General features: G+C 50.6%; 1 protein-coding gene across 1 annotated transcript in view; it reads right to left on the bottom strand.

The window, feature by feature from the left end:
• Positions 1 to 3,396: 3,396 nt before the first annotated feature.
• Positions 3,397 to 17,686, bottom strand: part of LOC120393770 (GTPase IMAP family member 1-like) — a 31,951-nt gene continuing 17,661 nt past the window's right edge. The window contains exon 3 of the mRNA XM_039518266.1: positions 3,397 to 3,602. Within this exon, the coding sequence (XP_039374200.1) occupies positions 3,397 to 3,602 (206 nt within the window). The remainder of the gene's footprint in view (positions 3,603 to 17,686) is intronic.

The raw sequence follows: 17,686 nt of genomic DNA on the forward strand, positions 1-17,686 counted from the left end.
GGGGGTCACCCTCAATTGAAAGATCCTCGTTAAGCCAGGTGCTCAAATGTCAGAGCCCTGTGATAGTGAAAGGGGGAAGAGATATCATAGCTGTTAGGTTGTATAGTCCCTACTGAAGGGACTTCCTCAACCTTTTTTCCCCCCACTGATCAAAAAGAAGAGCTAAGTAGACTTCATTAGAAGTCTTTTTGTTATTTTAATTGCTCAGTCAGAACTGGAACCAGGTGTGGTAGGACTGTGGCTCTGCACTGACTGCCCAGAGCTAGAAATCACTGAGAGCTGAATTTGCTTCAGATTGGGCAGTGTTTCTGCCCAGCCTGCAAAGAGTTTAAGATTACTAAGAGACTGATGTGCAGAGAGTGAGGCAAGTAGCACCAGAGGGCCAGTAAAAGTCAGCTGGTGAGGTGGGGGCACAATAATTGGCCAGCAAGGTCAGGGCTGGCTCTAGGAATCAGTGCCCCAAGCACATGCTTGGGGCTGGTATTTTTCAAGAGGCAGCATTTAAACGCTGGGGGAGGCACTCCATCTTCTTCTTTTTATTTTTTTTTGGTTGGGGCAGCAAAAAACCCAGAGCCAGCCCTGATCAGGGTGGCGGTGGAGAGGTGCAGTGAGCTGCCAGCAGGGCTGCGGTGGAGAGAGGTGGTGAGCGGGTGGCTGGTGAGAGCAGTGACAGGGTGGTCAGCAGGAGCAGCCAGTGAGTGGCCAGCAAGGTGGCTGGCAGAGAGGGGCAGTGAGCGAGTGCCCAAGCAGCGGAGTGAGTAAGGTGCCTCTTTACTCCACCCAGGGGGAGGTGAACTCTGCAGGTGCCCCTCTGAACTCTGGGTCTGCACTGACCAAGGGCAGCAATTGTGAGTGGGGTGCAGAGAAGGGACTTTTGTGCTGCTGGACTTAAGAACCTGAGGGGGAAAGGACACAGCCCAACCTACTTGAAGGTGGGTTTTTTACTCATGGTTTATGAACCCTATTTGTGGTGTTTTCCCAAATTAATGCTGTTACTTCCTCTCTTTTATTAAAAGTTTCTTTCTACACTCAGCCCTGGTCTACACTAAGCTCGGGGGTCGAACTAGGGTACGCGAATTCAGCTACGTGAATAACGTAGCTGAATTCGAACTACCCTAGTTCGACTTCCTTACTGTCCAGACGCCGCGGAAGTGAACTCCGTGGTTCCAAGGTCGACTCCGGCAACTCCTCCTGCCGCGGTGGAGTACCGGAGTTCGAACTAGCGCTTCCGGGGTTCGAACTATCGCGTCTAGATCAGACACGATAGTTCGAACTACGAGCAGTCGAACTCGCCGCGTTGACCGTCCCGGTAAGTGTAAACGTACCCTCAGACTCTGTGCTTGTGTTACCGAAATATCGGTTCTGCCTAGCTGAGAGCCAATAACAGCCTGATAGGGATAAGGAAAAATGCTTTATTCTGCAGAAGAAAGGAGAACTCTGTAATAGATACAGAAGACTCTACTGTACACAAGTTTCACAAGCTTTTTATACACTTTCAGACAAAGACCATGCCGTGTTAACACTTCATTGGTTCATTGGTGGTTACCGGACCCCGTGAAAATGTTATCTGGTCAGGGAAAACTGGCTTGGAGCAAGATTTTTTCTGCTTTGCAGCAGAAAAGGAAGGTTCGTTGAAAAGTTCAGGGTACTGTGTACGAGAGGTTTTTGGAGGCTTCTACCTCCACCTACTGGCCGTTTGCAAAACTATTAAAAGGGCGGGGGGGGCACTGAATAGCTTTCACAGTCCCCCCTTCAGGCCTGATAAGCTCAGATTGTCAGGCCCGTTACGTAATTTACGATCAAACTGAAGAGACAGGACAGCAGAGCCTTTGGTTACAGTATTACACAGACATTTTGCACATTGAATCATTATCCACATAACACACAGGAAAAATAGACAGAAAACAATCCATTTAACAATTGGACGGAAAAGGTCTGGGAGGAGGTCCTCAAAACTAAAGCTGTGATCAAGAGATACAGCATGAAATACAACAGCAGCATTCTGAATAGCTTGTAAATCCTTTTCAATTAAGCCAGAGTGATTAACATATAAGCAACATTTTTCTCCAATGCGAGCACAAGCCCCCCCCATTTCAGCATTCATGGCATCTAACACACGTCTATTTTGCAAAGCCACTTCTGCTACTTCATCAATCTCCCGTTGCAGTTTCTGGAAAGCGTCTATTGATGCATTGGCTGGTTTCTCAAGCTCTGCAGAAATATTTACAATTGTTCTCTCTAGTTCAGCTACCCCCATCCCAGGAATGAGCACACAAACAAAGGAATGGAACCCTGTCTGCCTGACAACTAAGGGATTCTCGGCCCGCTTGGTTCTAGTCCTTACGGGGGGGTGGGGTGGTAAAAAGCATGTGAGAATAGCTTCCTAGGTTGAGAATCTGACTAGAATCAAACGTGCTGTTAATTTGGACATCAGACAACACCCAGGCCACACCACACCGACCTTGCCAACCAGAAGGGAGAGCTTTGTAGGCGTTATGGCCACAGATGAAATATAAGCCAGGGGTCTCCAAATAGAGGGTAAGGGTATTACCCGCGACTCGGTGGTGCCAGGTCACTAATACGTCCCACTGCTTGGGGGTACATACCATGTGGTCCTGGCACCTCCAATGGGAGACATTTAAATGCCCCAGGGCATGGGTAGCATTTAAGATGCCCCCACAATACATAACAGCAAACAAATTAGCTGTAAAACTTGCAAGCGATCCCATGGGCTGTGGGCATCCAAACATTTTTTTCAAGGGATGGGTGAGGCAACACAATGCCAGAGTAAATATCCATATAAAATGTATGAGTACTATTTATGGGGCCCAGCGGGAGGAATGAAGGGATCCATTTCCCTTGGTGAAGAATGCCTGTTTCTCTTACAGTAAAGGCCCTGTCTAGGAGGCAAGAGAGTCTCTGGGCATTCTCAGAAGTATTTAAAGGGGGAAACATCCCAGTCCCAATATCAAACTGAAGGGTTTGGTCATAGGCCGCAAGGGGAAGGTAGCCTACTTCTTTCCCAATCCCTTTAGCATTTTCCAAGCAAAGGGGCAGACTATATCCAATCCCAAGGATATCAAAAAGAGGGACCCCCTTAGCTGCCCAGTAATAATGCCAAACTTCAGATACCATCCCGAATTTATTATACTGATATTCCCCTACCCATGACCATTCGGTTTTTCGTACTACCTGCAAGGAGAGTACCTCGGAAAGATTCACAGGAACAGCCCACAACCCTATTCCTTCTTCAGAACGAGTTTGGTGGCACAGCCAGCAATCAGACAGGTGTCCCAATGTGGCCAGTCACTGGGTGGGGGTTGGCATGTACAAAGGGCAAACTGAAACCGAGTAACCATTGTCCCACCACCCAGAAATTCATAGACAGTAAAAGTTTCAGGGCTTGTTCCATCGGAACAGGAGCTTTACTGCCTCGAGAGGCTCAGCCTTCCAGGTATCATCTGCTTCAGGCTCTTCCGGGTCGCGGTGGGAAGAGCTGGCGGGGCTCCCTTGAGATCCGGAGTCGTCTGCTTCTGGCCCCGGCCTAGGGGCTAGCTTGACTCGGGTGTGATGAATCCAAGTGTTACGTTCTCGCACTCGAACTGCAGTGTGAGAAGTAAGGAGGACTTGGAAAGGGCCCGCTCACCGGGGTTGGAGAGGCTCGTGTTTCCACTCTTTCACATAGACCCAGTCTCCTGGAGCAATCCAATGGGCAGGGACATCAGCGGGTAGGGACTGAAATTGAGCTGCGTACCCGTGGAGAGAAGTGAGAGTAGTTTGGAGGGAAACAACATATCTGGTTAGTTCCTCGTCACCCCAAGTGGCTAAATCAGACACAGGTCCTGGATCAGCAAATCCGGTGTATGGCCTGCCAAACAAAAGTTCGAAGGGTGAGAGACAGAGCCGGCCTCTGGGGGCAGAACTGCCAGAAGAACTAGAGGCAGGGCCTGAAGCCATTTCAGCCTAGTCTGAGCGCACAGTTTAGAGAGTTTAAGTTTCAGAGTCTGATTCAAGTTATGGCACTGTTCAATTTTCAAGTTGGTCCTAGATAACAAAGAAACTTCCAAGTGCGTTAGTCTCTGACTGGTTAAATGCTGAGTGCCTTTTTGGACTAACAGTTGTTTGGCTGCATGAGGGGTCCGTAGGGTCATCGGATGGCCCAAGGTAATCTTTTCTGCTTGGGGTACCAGGAGACCAGCTGCAACCACTGCTTGGAGACAGCCAGGAAAACCTTGTGCTACAGCATCCAATTTCTGGGAATAATAAGCCACAGGTCATTCCTTAGGCCCAAAGGTCTGTGTAAGAACACCAGAGGCCACCCCTAGCCGCTCATGTACATAGAGAACAAAAGGCTTTCGATAATCAGGGAGTCCTAGGGCTGGGGCTGAGACCAAAGCTGTTTTAATCCCCTGGAAGGCTTTTATAGCTTCAGAGTCCCAATATAGGGGTTCCTCGGCATCATGAGTGATCAGTTCAAAAAGGGGTTTTGCCATCTCCCCAAAACCTGGAATCCAGGAACGGCAAAATCCTGCAAGGCCTAGAAATCCCCGCATTTCACGTTTTGTCTCTGGTCAGAGGATATTGAGGATTGACTGGACACAGAAGCTGGATAACACCCAATGCCCTGGAGTGAGCACATGGCCAAGATAAGTGACCTTATCCTTAGCAAACTGAAGTTTAGAGGGAGATACTTTATGTCCCTTCTCTGCTAAGCAATTTAACAGGCAAATAGTGTCCGTTTCACATGTTACCTGATCCGGGGAACAAACCAGGACATCATCCACATACAATAGATACGTAGACCCACCCAGTAAGTTGATATCAGCCAAATCACGTGCCAGGATGGAGGAAAAAATAGTTGGGGACTCAACATATGCCTGTGGTAGCCGAGTCCAGGTCAGTTGTTCTGCTCTCCCGGTCTCTGGGTCCGTCCATGTAAATGCAAAGATATCCCAGCTGTCTTGATCTAGAGGAATACTAAAAAAGGCATTACACAGATCTATTACTGAATAACAAGCAGTACCTGCTGGAATGGCAGTCAGAATTGTGTGAGGATTAGGTATCACATTGTGTCCAGCCTGAACAACTTTATTCACTGCACGCAAGTCCTGCACAAATTGGTATACCAGTTTTCCTTCTGGATCCAGGTCAGGTTTTCTAACAGGCAGAATGGGGGTGTTGAAAGGCGATGAAGTACAAATAAGCACTCCCAACCGTAGGAATGTGTTGATAAGATTCCAGAGGCCCAGCAGAGCTTCTAGGGGGATGGGATATTGCCTGATTCGAGGAATGTCAATGTCTGGCTTCAGGGTTATTTGCACAGGCTCTGTCTGGAGAATGCCAAGGTTTGTTTTGGAAGTGCCCCATAGGGAGGCGTGTACCTCTCATCTGAGTCATTCAGGCAGGTTCATTGGGCTCGCAGGCAGGATTGGGTACTCGGTAGCCTGGGTTAATGCGGCACATAGCTGGGGGAGTTGATTCTGAGGCAACCAAAGAATGATTTTATCAGCTGAAAAGAAAATCTGAGCATGTAATTTACACAGCAAGTCTCTACCTAGAAGATTAACTGGGCTGTCAGGAGCTAACAAAAATGCTTTCTGCCTATACCCATTACTGGAATGCTTTTATCTGTGAGGTTTAAAGGTAATAATTGGAGATATACCAATCTCCTAGAACTGGAAGGGACCTTGAAAGGACATTGAGTCCAGCCCCCTGCCTTCACTAGCAGGACCAATTTTTGCCCCAGATTTCTAAGTGGCCTCCTCAAGGAGTGAACTCACAACCCTGGGTTTAGCAGGCCACTGCTCAAACCACTGAGCTATCCCTCCCCCCATGTTTCCTTCCTTTGGCTTGGCAATAACAGTGGAAAGGGCAGCCCCCGAGTCCAAAAGACAAGAATAAGCGGTTCCTCCCAGAGTTAAACGGACCTGGGGGTCTGTGGAGGAACAAACATAAGTGGTAAAGTAATTTGAGTAGGTAACAAGTGGACCCCCGGGTTGCCATCATTCCTCACTATTGACAGCATCTGTTCTTTCCACTTCCATCTGATATCGAGGTCGGGGCTGTTGTCCGGTATGTCGGTTTGGGCACTCTCTTTTCCAGTGACCAAGTTGCTTACAGTAATGGCATATATCATTTGCATGGCTTGCCCCCCCCCATTATCTGCCTTCGGTTACCACTTGGGGGGTCCCCACCTCCCTCCTTGTCTTTCGCTCCCCGCGTTCACAAGGGCTGCTAGCATTCTCACCTGTTTGGTCTCTTGAATTTTATCTCTTATGTGATACACACGGGTTTCTACGCTTACCAGTTCCTCCAGGGATTTTCCCTCAGCGCCTTCGAGCTGCTGCAATCGCTTCTTAATGTCCAGAGCTGACTGAGAGATAAAAATAAGCCTGACCGTGGACTGTGTATCTGCAGCCTTAGGGTCTATATTAGTAAAAGTACAAAATGCTTTACAAAGTCTCTCATCAAAGTCAGAAGGGTGTTCTTCTTTCCCTTGCGCAGTATTATGGACTTTTGACCAATCTAGAGTTCTTTCTCCTGCTTGTTTTATACCTGTCAAAACATGGGTTAGGAATTTCTTTAAGTTTGTCTGGTGGGTTGAATCATTCGGATTCCATTGGGTAGGGTTAGTGAGAGCTATCAAATCACGCCCGTCACCGGCAGCCTCCGCTGCCTCCCGGGCCCCACTTAGGACCCGCTCTTTCTCCTCCGTGCACAGTAGGCAATCTAAAAGTTGGCCCACATCTTGCCAATCAGGATTATGAGACTGAAAAATAGCACGGAATCGCCTGTGAATGACGTCCGGGTCGTCTCTGAGGTGAGGCGTAGTGTTTTGCCCGTTCATAAGTTCTGCTGTAGTAAAAGGGACATGTACATAATGGTCTACAACCTCTCCAGCCATAGTGGGTACCGGGATGGTCCGAAGGGATACCTGGGTTTTAACCGCATCCTCCCTCTAGACTACTCCCTGTCTCGTATGAGATGGACTAATGGCGGTAGACAGAACAGAAGTGTACCCACTACCCATCGCTCCACTAGTTGATTCATTAACTTGAATTGTGGTTGCCTCAGTCTTCGGTGGGGGGGCCACTGTCTTGCGCCCCATAGACAAGGAAACCTGGTCCGCCACAATCTATGATATTGCTGCTGAGAGTGGCCGCGGTCTAGGACAATACAGAGGGGGTTATCTTCCCAACAATCGACTTCACTTGGGGCAGAAGCTTTCGGGAATAGAGGGGCCTGGACTTTTATCTTCTTTAAGCGACGATGAGCCTCATCGTCCCACAAAAACCAATAGTCCATTTGACCAGGCGCTTGATTCTCTAATATCAGGTGCAAAGGAGTTAAATAAGTTGGAATATCAAAGGAGCCAAATTCGGGCCATGCAGTCCCCAGGGCTGGCCAGTCCTGGGTGCAAAGTTGTACAAAGCTCTTCCTTGATATACTTTTCTGAACACCGGATAAAGGCCATTTACTTAACATATACCCTAAAGGGCTATCCTTAGAAGGTTTATCCAGAGACCCACCCATCTATATGCTGACACTCAACCTGAAAAGAGAATTACTCAGAGATCAGTGGGAATTACGGTCTAATCCAGGTTTTCCTACTTCTATTACACTGTCCGTTACAGGGGATGGGACAGAAGGATCTCAATACAACCTCAGAGCTTCATAGCACACATGGCTTCCACCCTGAGGAATTACGAATGAGAAGTTCAGTTCCGCCCACACACCTAACGCCCAAATGAACAGAGCAGAAAAACAGTAACCGGTTAAACAGAACAGAACCAGAACCAGATAGTGTTTCCTTATCCTATTAGGTCTCACCTTATCGGAACACGAACCCCAGGGGCCATGGTGAAGCGAGGAAGAGGGGCTAAACACCCCGTTGGCGCTGTTCCCAGTTCACCGCAGCCATCCGGAGTCCAATGTCTGAGCTAGGAGAGTCCCGTCTGGAGTCGCCAGAAACTGTTACCGAAATATCGGGTCTGCTCTGAATAGGCTCTGAATTAGACTAAGAAATCTACAGGGAACTACTACTGTGCCCGATACGGCAATAAACCTGGCCGATGTGCCTTCGTACCTTACTAGACTCTGTGGTCCTGGGGGTTCTCTCGGGGTCTGCTGTGTCAGCTGTCTGTGCAGAGCTGGGACGGCACACAGAGGGAACACACGCACGCAGCCGAGTGATACCAATATTGAACAGAGCAGAGCACCACACCTGTAGCTTCTTTTGATTTTTTTAACTCTTTCTTTGTTACTGTTACTTGCCCTGCCACATTTGTGGTGTGCTGTTTCAACCATCTCACTGCCATAGACATTAGTCGCAGAATTCTTGCTTTTTTACTTGTATTACTATTTCTCAGAGCCTCGGTTTCTAACATTGCTCTACATAGGCCAGTCCATGTTTCCCCATTCTTCAATTCATATGGACCCCCCCTTACTGGCAATCCAGTGGGTCCAAGAGTTATCAAACTCCGTGGGGATCATAAGGGAGGGGATCAGGGGGTTGCCTAGCTAGAGGTTTTCTGCCATGTTAGATCATGATTCCTACATGGGCAGGTTCACTTACTCACCAGATCAGTGGTCGGGGTCACCAGTGTTGTCAGACACTACCAGCGTGGTGCTCTGCTCTGTTTGGTGTTGATATCACTCGGCTGCGTGAGTGTGTTCCCTCTGTGTGCCGTCCCAGCTCTGCGCAGATAGCTGACACAGCAGACCCGAAGAGAACCCCCAAGACCACAGAGTCTAGTAAGGTACGAAGGCACATCGGCCAGGTTTATTGCCATATGGATACAACAATAGTTCCCCGTAGATTACTTAGTCTACCAGGCATACTACTAATATGTGCCCATGGTCAATGGACTCGGCTCAGTCAGTGGCGGGACTTTCCACTGCCCCCTCGGCCGGACAAAGACACCACCCCAGGGATATATTCTTCTACACAGGTACAAACAAGTTACACATCACACCTGACGTATTGAGGTGCAACCCCTCTACGTAGCAAGATACAACCCCTCTACATAGTAAGGTGCCACCTCTCACCTTGTACATGTTGGTTTGAACAAAACAACTTTATCCATCACATTACCCTTTTGGCCCTGTCATTGAGATGGGTCAGTCTGTTCCTTGTTATCTGTGTGGAATGTTCAGTATTGGTGTGTCTTAGTACCATGTTTATGCTTCAATATACTATGTGGATATATGTTTATGCAACATCAGCCCTTTTCTTGCCAACTTCTGTGAGCAGGGGCCTGCCTCTAGCTCACAGCTTAACTTTGCTTTATATTAGCAAAGTCTTGACCATTACTTTAGTTCAAGCCTCAGACCTCATACCAGGCCTTTGATACCAAAGTTTCTATCTCAGGGCCTCTACTTACTACAGCTGCCTGGAGCTAATGACCCTCAGCTAAGTGCAGCCTCCTCCCCAACAGTTCGCAGCTGATGTTGGGAACCGACCCTGGGAAATAACATCAGCTGTTACATGACTGGGTCTTACGTGACTGGGATTGCAGGAGATGGGACATTAGCAAGTGGAGTGTGAGGAGGCTATTGGGAGAACGGGGTTTGTACCGTGTGGAGCAGGGTTACAGTGGAGAGGGAGGGGGAGGAGGAAAGGAAGCCAGAGAGACCTTCGTATGGAGCAGAAAGCGCTGAATGGATAAATCTCCCAGCAGCCAACTCTCCTCTGGGGATGGTTCAGCCATTAGTCATTTCCAAAGGCTGGCTGAGGTGCCTGGTTGGTCAGCTGGTGGGTGCAACTGCTGCTTATGCTGCTTATAACTGTCACAGCAGCACCTTGGGTCCATGCCTGTCCCTGCTGTCTCCTCTTAGAGCGCGAGGCCACCTGAGCAGGACCCCTTTTCCTGCTCTGTGTTTGTACCTCACCTGGCACAATGGGGCCCTGGGATCCCGCGGTACTACCACAATACAGACAATTAACCATACATAGGATGGGGGCTGTGAGGGACCTCTTGGTGCCAACTGGCAGGGGGCAGACGGGTGCATAGGAGTTACAGGAACCCCCTGGGTCTGGTAGCTACATACTCATTTGGCAGAGTGCCGTGCAAGTTCTCTACTGCGAGCCTGTGTCATGCGTGTCATCATAATCATCGTGAGCTGTATGTACAGACAATATGTAAGGAGATTGTGTGTGTGTGTGTGTATACACAGACTGAGAATGTACAAGGTCGGTAAGACAGGTCACCAGAAAGTGACAGGTTCTGTTCAAATGAGGGAGAGGAGACAATGCCTGGCTGACCGCTGCGTATTGTGTGTCTGACCGTGGAAGTCAAAGTGCACATGGAATCACCAGCTAATCAAGATTGCAAAGTCAATCACACATCACAAAAAGGAAGGAACGTGCAGCAGGAGGGGGTCCGGTTTAGGACTAAGATCAAGGAATTAGTCAGGTCTATCAGGAGAACACAGAGGCCTGGTCTACACTAGGACTTTAATTCGAATTTAGCAGCGTTAATTCGACCTAACCGTGCACCCGTCCACACCAGGAAGCCATTTAATTCGACATAGAGGGCTCTTTAGTTCGACTTCGGTACTCCACCCCGACGAGGGGAGTAGCGCTAAATTCGACATGGCTATGTCGAATTAGGCTAGGTGTGGATGCAAATCGAACTTAGTAGCTCCGGGAGCTATCCCACAGTGCACCACTCTGTTGATGCTCTGGACAGCAGTCCGAGCTTGGATGCTCTGACCAGCCACACAGGAAACGACCCGGGAAAATTTGAATTCCTTTTCCTGTCTGGACAGTTAGAATCTCATTTCGTGGTTGAACATCGGGGCGAGCTCAGCAGCACTGGCAGTAATGCAGAGCTCTCCAGCAGAGGAGTTCATGTAATCTCTGAATAGAAAGAGGGACCCAGCATAGACTGACCGGGAACTCTTGGATCTGATCGGTGTGTGGGGCGAGGAGCCTGTGCTTTCAGAGCTGTGCTCCAAAAAACGGAATGCAAAGACCTACAAGAAGGTCTCCAAAGCCATGATACAGACAGAGGATACAGCCGGGATGCAACGCAGCGCCGCGTGAAAATCAAGGACCCCAGACAAGGCAACCAAAAAATCAAAGCGGCAAATGGACGCTACGGAGCCTGCCACTACTGCCCCACCAGTGACCATGGACTCTGACGATGGGACAGTGTCGACGGCCAGTTCCTCGGCGATGTTCGCGGACGGGGAAGATGAGGAAGGGTTTGTGGAGGATGAGGCAGGCGAGAGCGCTTACAACGCTGGTTTCCCCGACAGCCAGGATCTATTCAGCACCGTCACGGAGATCCCCCAACAACCCTCCCCAGCCATTAACCCGGACCCTGAATCAGGGGAAGGAGCAGTCGGTAAGTGCTTTAACCATGTAAACTTGTATGCTTAATATAACAGGAATCTGAAGTATGTGAAAAGGAGGTCTCTCTATATATGGGGATAGAACAGAAATCCTCCTGGGAGATCTCCACAAAGCTCTCCTGGAGGTAATCGAAAAGCCTCCGCAGGAGGTTCCTGGGGAGAGCTGCCTTATTGGGTGCTCCGTGGTAGCACACGTTTCCGTGCCAGGCTTTCATGAGGTACTCAGGGAGCATTGCCTCCCCGAGCATGGCTGCATAGGGCCCTGGTTTGTGCTGGCTTTCACGCAGCATGCGCTCTCTAGCTCCTTCAGTGACCGTCCTCAGGGTGATCTCGCTCGGAGACTCCTGCATCTAATTAGGGGAATTACTGTAATGTTACACCTGGTCCGAAGTATTTTTAAAAAATCTCCGGACAGACGGCATAGCAGAGACTCAGCACGCTGCTGCGTGACGAGCGTAACGGAAAGCCAAAGAATCAAATGAACGCTCATGGAGGGAGGCGGGAATGAGGACGCAAGGTATCCCACAGTTCCTGCTGTCTCCGAAAAGCATTTGCATTCTTGGCTGAGCTCCAAATGCTTCTAGGGTCAAACACGGTGTCCGCGGTGGGTCAGGGCATAGCTCAGCAATTTACGCACCCCCCCACCCCCAGAAGTGAAAGGGAAAACAGTCCTCTCTTGACTCTTTTACACGTCACCCTATCTTTACTGAATGCTGCAGATAGACGCGATGCTGCAGCACTCAACACCAACATCCTTGCTCCCCCCCCGCCATGGGTGGCTGATGGTGTGCAGAATGACTGATACCCGTCCTCATCCTCAGCCTATTGGCACATGGGGCAGTGCAAAATGACTGGTACCCATTCTCATCATCAGCCTATTGGCACATGGGACAGTGCAAAAGGACTGGTAACCATGCCAACTAGCATTTGATCAAGGGTGCCTGGCCCTAATTTTTCTTGGTAGATGGTACAGTATGGCTGGTAACCGTCCTCATAATAGCAACAGGGGGCTGAGCTCCATCAGCCCCCACCCTTCATTGTAAAGAAAAGATTCAATTGCCCCTGGACTAGCAGAGGGATGCTGGGCTCCTTCCTCCACACAGTCCTTAATGTCCTGTCTGGACTATCATTGCAGATGGAGGCTTCCTTCCACTCATTTCTCACAAACAAGTCACTGTGTCTTATTCCTGCATTCTTTATTACTTCATCACACAAGTGGGGGGACAATGGTATGGTAGCCCAGGAAGGCCGGGGGAAGATCGGAATGAACAGGTGGTGTTGTTGCAGGAGCACCCCCTGTGAATAGCATACAGCTCATAATTTCTGCAGGATCGGACACAGAGTGGCTGTGCTCTCTGGTTCTATGATACAGTGGTTCTCTAGTACACTTGCCCATATTCTAGGCAGGACTGATTCTATTTTTAGATACCAAAAAGGAGGGATTGACTCAGGGAGTCATTCCCAATTTTGGCTTTTGCGCCCCTGGCTGGTCGGCCAGGGGCACTTATGACAGCACCAAATGGTGCAGTGCAAAAGGACTGGTAACCATGCCCATCTTATTACCAAATCATGGTATGGTAGATGGTGCAGTATGGCTGGTAACCATCTCTGCTGTCATGCAAAAGCAAAAGCATGCTGCTGTGTAGCGCTGCTGAATCGCCTCTGTGAGCGGCATCTAATACACATACGGTGACAGTTCACAAAAGGCAAAACAGGCACCATGATTGCTATGCTATGGCATCTGCCAGGGCAATCCAGTGAAAAAAGGCGTGAAACGCTTGTCTGCCGTTGCTTTCCCAGAGGAAGGAATGACCGACGACATTTACCCAGAATCCACCGCAAAAATGTTTTTTGCCCCATCAGGCACCGGGATCTCAACCCAGAATTCACAGAGACAGCCTAGACTGTTAATTGTTCGCAAAAATGTATCTTTGCAAGGAATTCACTACCTGTTTCCCATCTCACAGCTTCGACTGTCTCCAGACCTGGCACAGCATCCCCCTCGCAGAGGCTGGCAAAGATTAGGCGACGAAAGAAAAAGACAAGGGACAAGATGTTCGCTGAACGTATGGGCTGCTCCCTAGCCGAGGCGGGCCAGCAGAGCCAGTGGAGGGAGACCCTCTCTCTGTACCAGCGCTCACACAGCGAACGGGAGGAGAGGTGGCGTGAGGAAGACAAGCAGGTGACTCAAACAATGCTTGGACTAGTGAGGGAGCAAACGGACACGCTCAGGTGCCTTGTGGATGTTCTGCAGGACCGCAGGAGGACAGAGCCCCCCTGCAGTGTATCAGCAACCGCCCTCCCCTGCCACAAAGTCCCATACCCCCCTCACCTAAAATAACCAGGAGGAGGGTTGCCAGGGGCCGTGAAAACTGTCACTGCACCCCAGCAGAGTGCTCAAGTACCCAAAAGCCCTCATACCCTAAATTTGGAGAAGTCCTTCCCTTCCGGACTCACACAAGTCCCAATCCTAGTTTCATCCCCTAACTGTCTACTTAATTATTAAAAATACTTTGCTGTTAATTACTGTTTCCGTCATGTTTTTTCACAGAAGACTGTGTTTGAAGGGGGGCGTGGGGAAGGGGGTTGTTAATTGCATAGGACAGTCACCTTTACCAGGGTACAGACACGGGGGCAGGATCAGCAGCAGGTCACACACACAGTGCAGTCAGTAGGCACCCTTGTCGGTATGGGAGGTTGTTCTCCAGGTTCTGTGTGGGTGGGGGGGACGTGACTTTGTAGCGGGGAAGGGCGGTTACAGATCTTATGCAACGGTCCTTGTCCTGGACCGCTGAGTCACGCAACAGAGGAATCTGTATCCGTCCTCCTCCGCAACAAGGTCACAAAGCCCCCCGCACACAGAATCCCAAAAAGGAGGGATGGCAGGCTCCGTTGAAACAACCCCAGTCTGGCACTGCGGGCCGCTCTAGGAGCAGGACCCTGTCATTCCTTGAGTTTAGAGGCGGTCTTTACATCACCGCACACCCTACCCAGCACAGTCTGTGTCCCAGTTTCAACCCTTTAACGCAAAGTCATTAATAAAGAAACCTTTGTTAAGTAACAATGGAACATGTATTTTATTTTTACACGTGTGTTGGAAGTGGGGGAAACGGGGTGAACGGGGTATGTAACCGCAGAGGAGAGTCAACAGTAACTGGGTAAAGAAACAGGGGCAGGTTCAGCTTCTCTGTAAAGAAACTGAACAGTCACAGGTCACGCTGCTCGCTGGTATTTGAAGAGTTCCTTGTCGCTGTCCCAGGCGCCTGTATAGGGCTTCATGAGCCAGGGCATTAGCGGGTAGGCTAGGTCCCCGAGGATGACTATAGGCATCTGCACATCCCCACCAGTTATTTTGTGGTCCGGGAAGAAACTACCTTCCTGCAGGTGTCTAAACAGACCACAGTTCCTGAAAACACACGCGTCATGAAGCTTGCCTGGCCACCCGACGTTGATGTTGGTAAAACGTCCCCTATGGTCCCCCAGTGCTTGCAGCACCATTGAAAAGTAGCCCAATTTCTCAGCAGCTGACTGTGGAAGAGGTGGATGATAAAGTGCGAGGAGGTGAAAACTGCGATGACCGCAGCGGGCTCCATGCTCGCAGTGCTGTGGCGTCCGCGCTGTCACTGACCAGAAAAGTGCACGAACAGATTGCCCGCAGGCGCTTTCAGGGAGGGAGGGAGGGAGGGAGGGCGTGATTGACGGTTCAATGATGACAGTTACCCAAAACCACCCTCGACACATTTTTTCCCCCAGCAGGCATTGGGGGCTCTACCCAGCATTCCAATGGGCAGCGGGGACTGCGGGAACTGTGGGATAGCTTCCCACAGTGCACCGCTTCCAAAGTCGACGCTGGCTCCGCTACTGTGGACTCAAACGGTCTAATTAGTGTATTTAGTGTGGATACACAAATTCGACTTCGTAAGGTCGAATCCACAAATTCGACCTACCTTAAATCGAACTACTCCTGTAGTGTAGACGTACCCAGAGAGACACATAGGATCTTTCACCTAGAAGTGAGCTGATGGGGGAGGGGGGGGCTTTCTTCATGAATGGAAGCTCACAGCCATGCCAGGCTGGAACACACGGGGAGGATTTCTGGTGAGCTTCTGCTCCGATGACATCATAATGTGCCATGACTTAAGTTGAGGCTTTTGTATGTGGCCTATTGCTTTATTTTACCCTTTGTTTCCAGTGCTGCTGCCGGCTGCTATCGGACTCTCCGATCTTTGTTAAATGCTGATACATTCGCCTTCTCTAAATCCGAATCTCAGCGCCGAGTGCTACGCGGAGCTGTGTTCCCAGGGTAACTAGTAAGCAGTGCTGTACTGAACCTTTGGGAACAGCAGGTCTGTAATTCTGTGCGTGTCCAGTGGCTCCAGGGCTGGACACCGCCAGGGATGCTCTGAAGCCCAGGGACTGGAGCGTGTCTGTTGCTAACCTGCAGAGGGAGTGGAGCCTGTGGAGGCTGGGGGCGCCGGGTGCTGGTGCGGCCAGTGGCTGGGGGCGCCAGGTGCTGGTGTGGCTTCTTCTGGGTCAGGGTCGGGGTTGGGCATAGGGACGGGTTGGGATGGGGCCAATGGGAGGGTCTTTCCCTGGCCCAGGGCTTCTGCCGGAGATGGGGTGGGGTGCTGCGGGACTTTCCCCAGTCCCATGGCTTCTGCCAGGGATGGGGTCAGAGGGTGCTGTGGGGGTTTCCTCCATTCGGGGCATCTGACATGGGGCTGAGGGGTGATGGAATCTGGGGCCCCTCATTTGCTGGGGTCCAATTCACCACTAGTTAGACACCGGGCTGGTACCCAGCTACCGCAGGGATGGGCACTGGTATAAGAACTGGACAGACAGTGTGATGTGACCCAGACAGACAGACAGTGTGACACAGAGCAATGCAGGATGGGGAGGATTTTGGCCCAGTCAAGGAAGGAGACAAGTCTGGGATTCGGCCTCAGTCACTGATGTCAGTGGAATTACACCAGGGATGAAACTGGCCCCTCCTAGCCAGTGCTCAGCAGGGCTGGGCTTCAGGTAGCAGGGCAGCAGGGGAATGGGGGAGGGGGTGATGTGCTTTGTCCAACCCCCCAGTAGGAGAGATTTTGGGGTTTTCAGTCTGTGTCTTTTGACTTTTTCACTCCCCTGCTGATGCGTGGGTGATAAGCTCAGGTTGAACAATTAATCCATAATGCACACAGATGCCCCCCCCTCCCCGCTGCTCAGACAGAGACACCACTGACCTTCTCCTCACCCCTAAGATAGGGGAACTGCCAGACATTTCCTAGACTCAGCAGCATATAGTCTCTGCCTGGGGCCCAGCCGCATTGCTTCCCCGACTCTCCCCTCCCCTTTCAGTGGTTGCCAACTGAGTCGGACCAGACTCCATTGCTGACAATGGTGTCTGCTCCTTCCGGTCTGACCAAGTTGGCAACCTACCTGTCTCCCACTGCCCCAGCACCCTCTCTGCTCTAGGGCCATGTGTGGAAGGCAGGGCTCAGTGGCAGGCTAGTTCTGTGTGGTCAGCCCGGCAGCTCTTGCACAGAGCTCTGCCCAGCCCTGACAATCACGGGCCTAGAGGAACTTCTCCCATTATCACAGCAGCTCCTTCTGCAGCACCAAAATCCCCAGGATTTGCAATCATTTCATGTGAATTAGCAACACTGCAATACGGCCTTCCCCTGGCTGCACGGAGGGGACTCCCTCGCTCAGCACTGCCTCAGGCTGGGAGAGCCGCCAGCTGATCTCCTCCAGCATCCACCCCATCATTATGCTCTGCACCCCCTTCATCCTCCATCCTGCCTCCACATCCCCGTGATCCCTGTTCCCTGCACCCCAAAATCTGCCTCTTGCTCGCCCAGTGCCCTGCTGCCCCTCACTCTCCCCATCCCCCTTTCACCGGGTCTCTGCTGCTCCTCACAGTCCCTGTACACTGACCAGCCCCCTGAACCCTGCAGTGGCAGCCAGCGTGCCTGTGGTCAGGGCTTCAATCCCATTGAAAACAGATGGAGGTAGCAGCCATCTTTACTAAGGGCAGACTCACAACTCCCATGTAGATATAGACCATAGGGCCACTGCAACCAAATTGCTGCTTCAGCCCCACAGACAGTAATCGGAGATAGCAGACATTTTGAATAAATGTCTGTGGCCATGTTTTCTTGAGACAGATAATAAAGCAACCCCCCCAGAACTCGCTAGAGTCATGATAAAATTGTGAAAGTTGCAGTAAAACCAGAGGAGTTGTGGTCGTACTGCACGCAGCAGGGCCCAGAGTCATGGCTAGTGTCTCTCCACCAAAGGATTTATTTGGGCCGACCTGCCGTATGACCCGGAGCTGTCACTG

Source organism: Mauremys reevesii, unplaced genomic scaffold (assembly GCF_016161935.1).
Source record: "Mauremys reevesii isolate NIE-2019 unplaced genomic scaffold, ASM1616193v1 Contig3, whole genome shotgun sequence".
In the NCBI taxonomy this organism is placed as follows: Eukaryota; Metazoa; Chordata; order Testudines; family Geoemydidae; genus Mauremys; species Mauremys reevesii.